Source organism: Emiliania huxleyi, assembly GCF_000372725.1.
Source record: "Emiliania huxleyi CCMP1516 chromosome Unknown EMIHUscaffold_17, whole genome shotgun sequence".
Lineage (NCBI taxonomy): Eukaryota > Haptophyta > Isochrysidales > Noelaerhabdaceae > Emiliania > Emiliania huxleyi.
This window is the reverse complement of record NW_005200881.1, coordinates 647,291-648,749: the sequence shown is the minus strand read 5'-3', so window position 1 is coordinate 648,749 and position 1,459 is coordinate 647,291. Positions and strand designations below refer to the sequence as shown.

The following is a 1,459-nucleotide window of genomic DNA, read 5'->3' as shown; positions in this document are numbered from 1 at the left end:
CTTTGGAAGACTCCCCTAAAATCTACTCTCAGACCCTAAAATCTAGGGGGGCAGTCTGGCCGCGAGACCGCTCGAATCCCTGGCTAGGGGTTCGAGGTGGCCCCCACCCTGGGGCCTCCCATCAAAGGGACTGCTGCAGAAGACGCCCAATCGAAGGTACTTCACAACTTTGACGTACAACATGTACATGTACAGCTGTAGAGCGTGCGGCCGACGTGTCCCGCTGATCCCCGAGGTCCCCACCCATCCCCACCCATCCCCACCCATCCGCCATCCCCACCCATCCCCACCCATCCCCACCCATCCCCACCCATCCCCAGCTCGCTCTATCACACACCCCAAGAGCCCTCGGGGAAATCCGTTCGCCATACGCTCCGAGCGGCGGATGATTGCTCGAAAGCCGTGAAAATCTTCGCGAGCACGCCAGTCAATCGATACCGGCGCTGGTGCACAATGGCGGTCGCCGACGGCGTGCGCTCCTGCCTTGGGCGGAGCATGAGCTGTGTCTGGCAGAGTATGTCATCCGCGCCGCCCGGTCCGTTTCCCCTGTCCGCCATGCTCGCGGTGGGCATCGCCATCGCCGGAGTCGCCGTTGCCAGCGTTGCCGTGGACGACGCAAATGAGCTCCTGGGCAAGGGCAACATGGTGAGCGTCATCGCCATCGTGTCGATGGCGGTCGTGATGGTCACCCCGTTGCTCGTTGCTGTCTACGGCCTCTACTGCCGCTGCATCTTCCTCCGCGACCTGCCCACCGAGGACGAGAAGCAAGAGGCGCGCGAGTCGCGTGGCCGGCTCGGCCGCGTCCTCTCGTGCACTCGCGGCTGCGCGTACAGCATCGCCGTCTTCCTCCTCCACCTGCTGACGATCGCCTCGCTCGCTATCAGCGTAGCGCTCGTGCTCATCATGGGCACCGGCTTCATCGTCTCGCTCGCGGGCGATGAAGGCTGCTCGCAGGCGAAGCAGAAACCACAACCTGCGCCTGTCATCACAGCCCTGCACCGCCTCCCTCCGAGCTCCGTCCATGCCCGCCCGCCTGCCGCCGCAGGTCTCTGGCCCGCTCACGACCATCATCAACGCCATCGAAACGGCGCGAGAGCCCGCGGCGCCATGCCCCGCACTCTCTGGCGCCATGTGCCCCGGAACCCTCTGAGAGGGACACCGTCGCTCCGGACTCACTGCGACACGCCCCCCCGCCGACAGGTGGAGCCGGTGCTGGAGACGCTGAAGGACTGCAACTTCACCAAGGAATGCAACTTCACCGTCGCGGACGTCTGCGACACGCTCTACGACAACAACGTGACGGATATAACGGAGAACTGCAACGTCGTGGCCGGCGGACTCAAGGTCGCGGACGAAATCCTCGGTACCTGGCCTTTCAACGTGGACGCGCTCGAGTCGAGCGCGAGCAAGATGGGCGCGCGCCACCACACAGCGACGCGCACCTCCCCCCCCCCCCCCC

General features: G+C 65.0%; 1 protein-coding gene across 1 annotated transcript in view; it reads left to right on the top strand.

The window, feature by feature from the left end:
- Positions 1 to 453: 453 nt before the first annotated feature.
- The window catches only part of EMIHUDRAFT_202759 (hypothetical protein), a gene marked incomplete at both ends in the record, with an annotated part of 3,459 nt that continues 2,453 nt past the window's right edge, over positions 454 to 1,459 (top strand). The window contains 2 exons of the mRNA XM_005784520.1: positions 454 to 981; positions 1,201 to 1,380. Of these exons, the coding sequence (XP_005784577.1) occupies positions 454 to 981; positions 1,201 to 1,380 (708 nt within the window). The remainder of the gene's footprint in view (positions 982 to 1,200; positions 1,381 to 1,459) is intronic.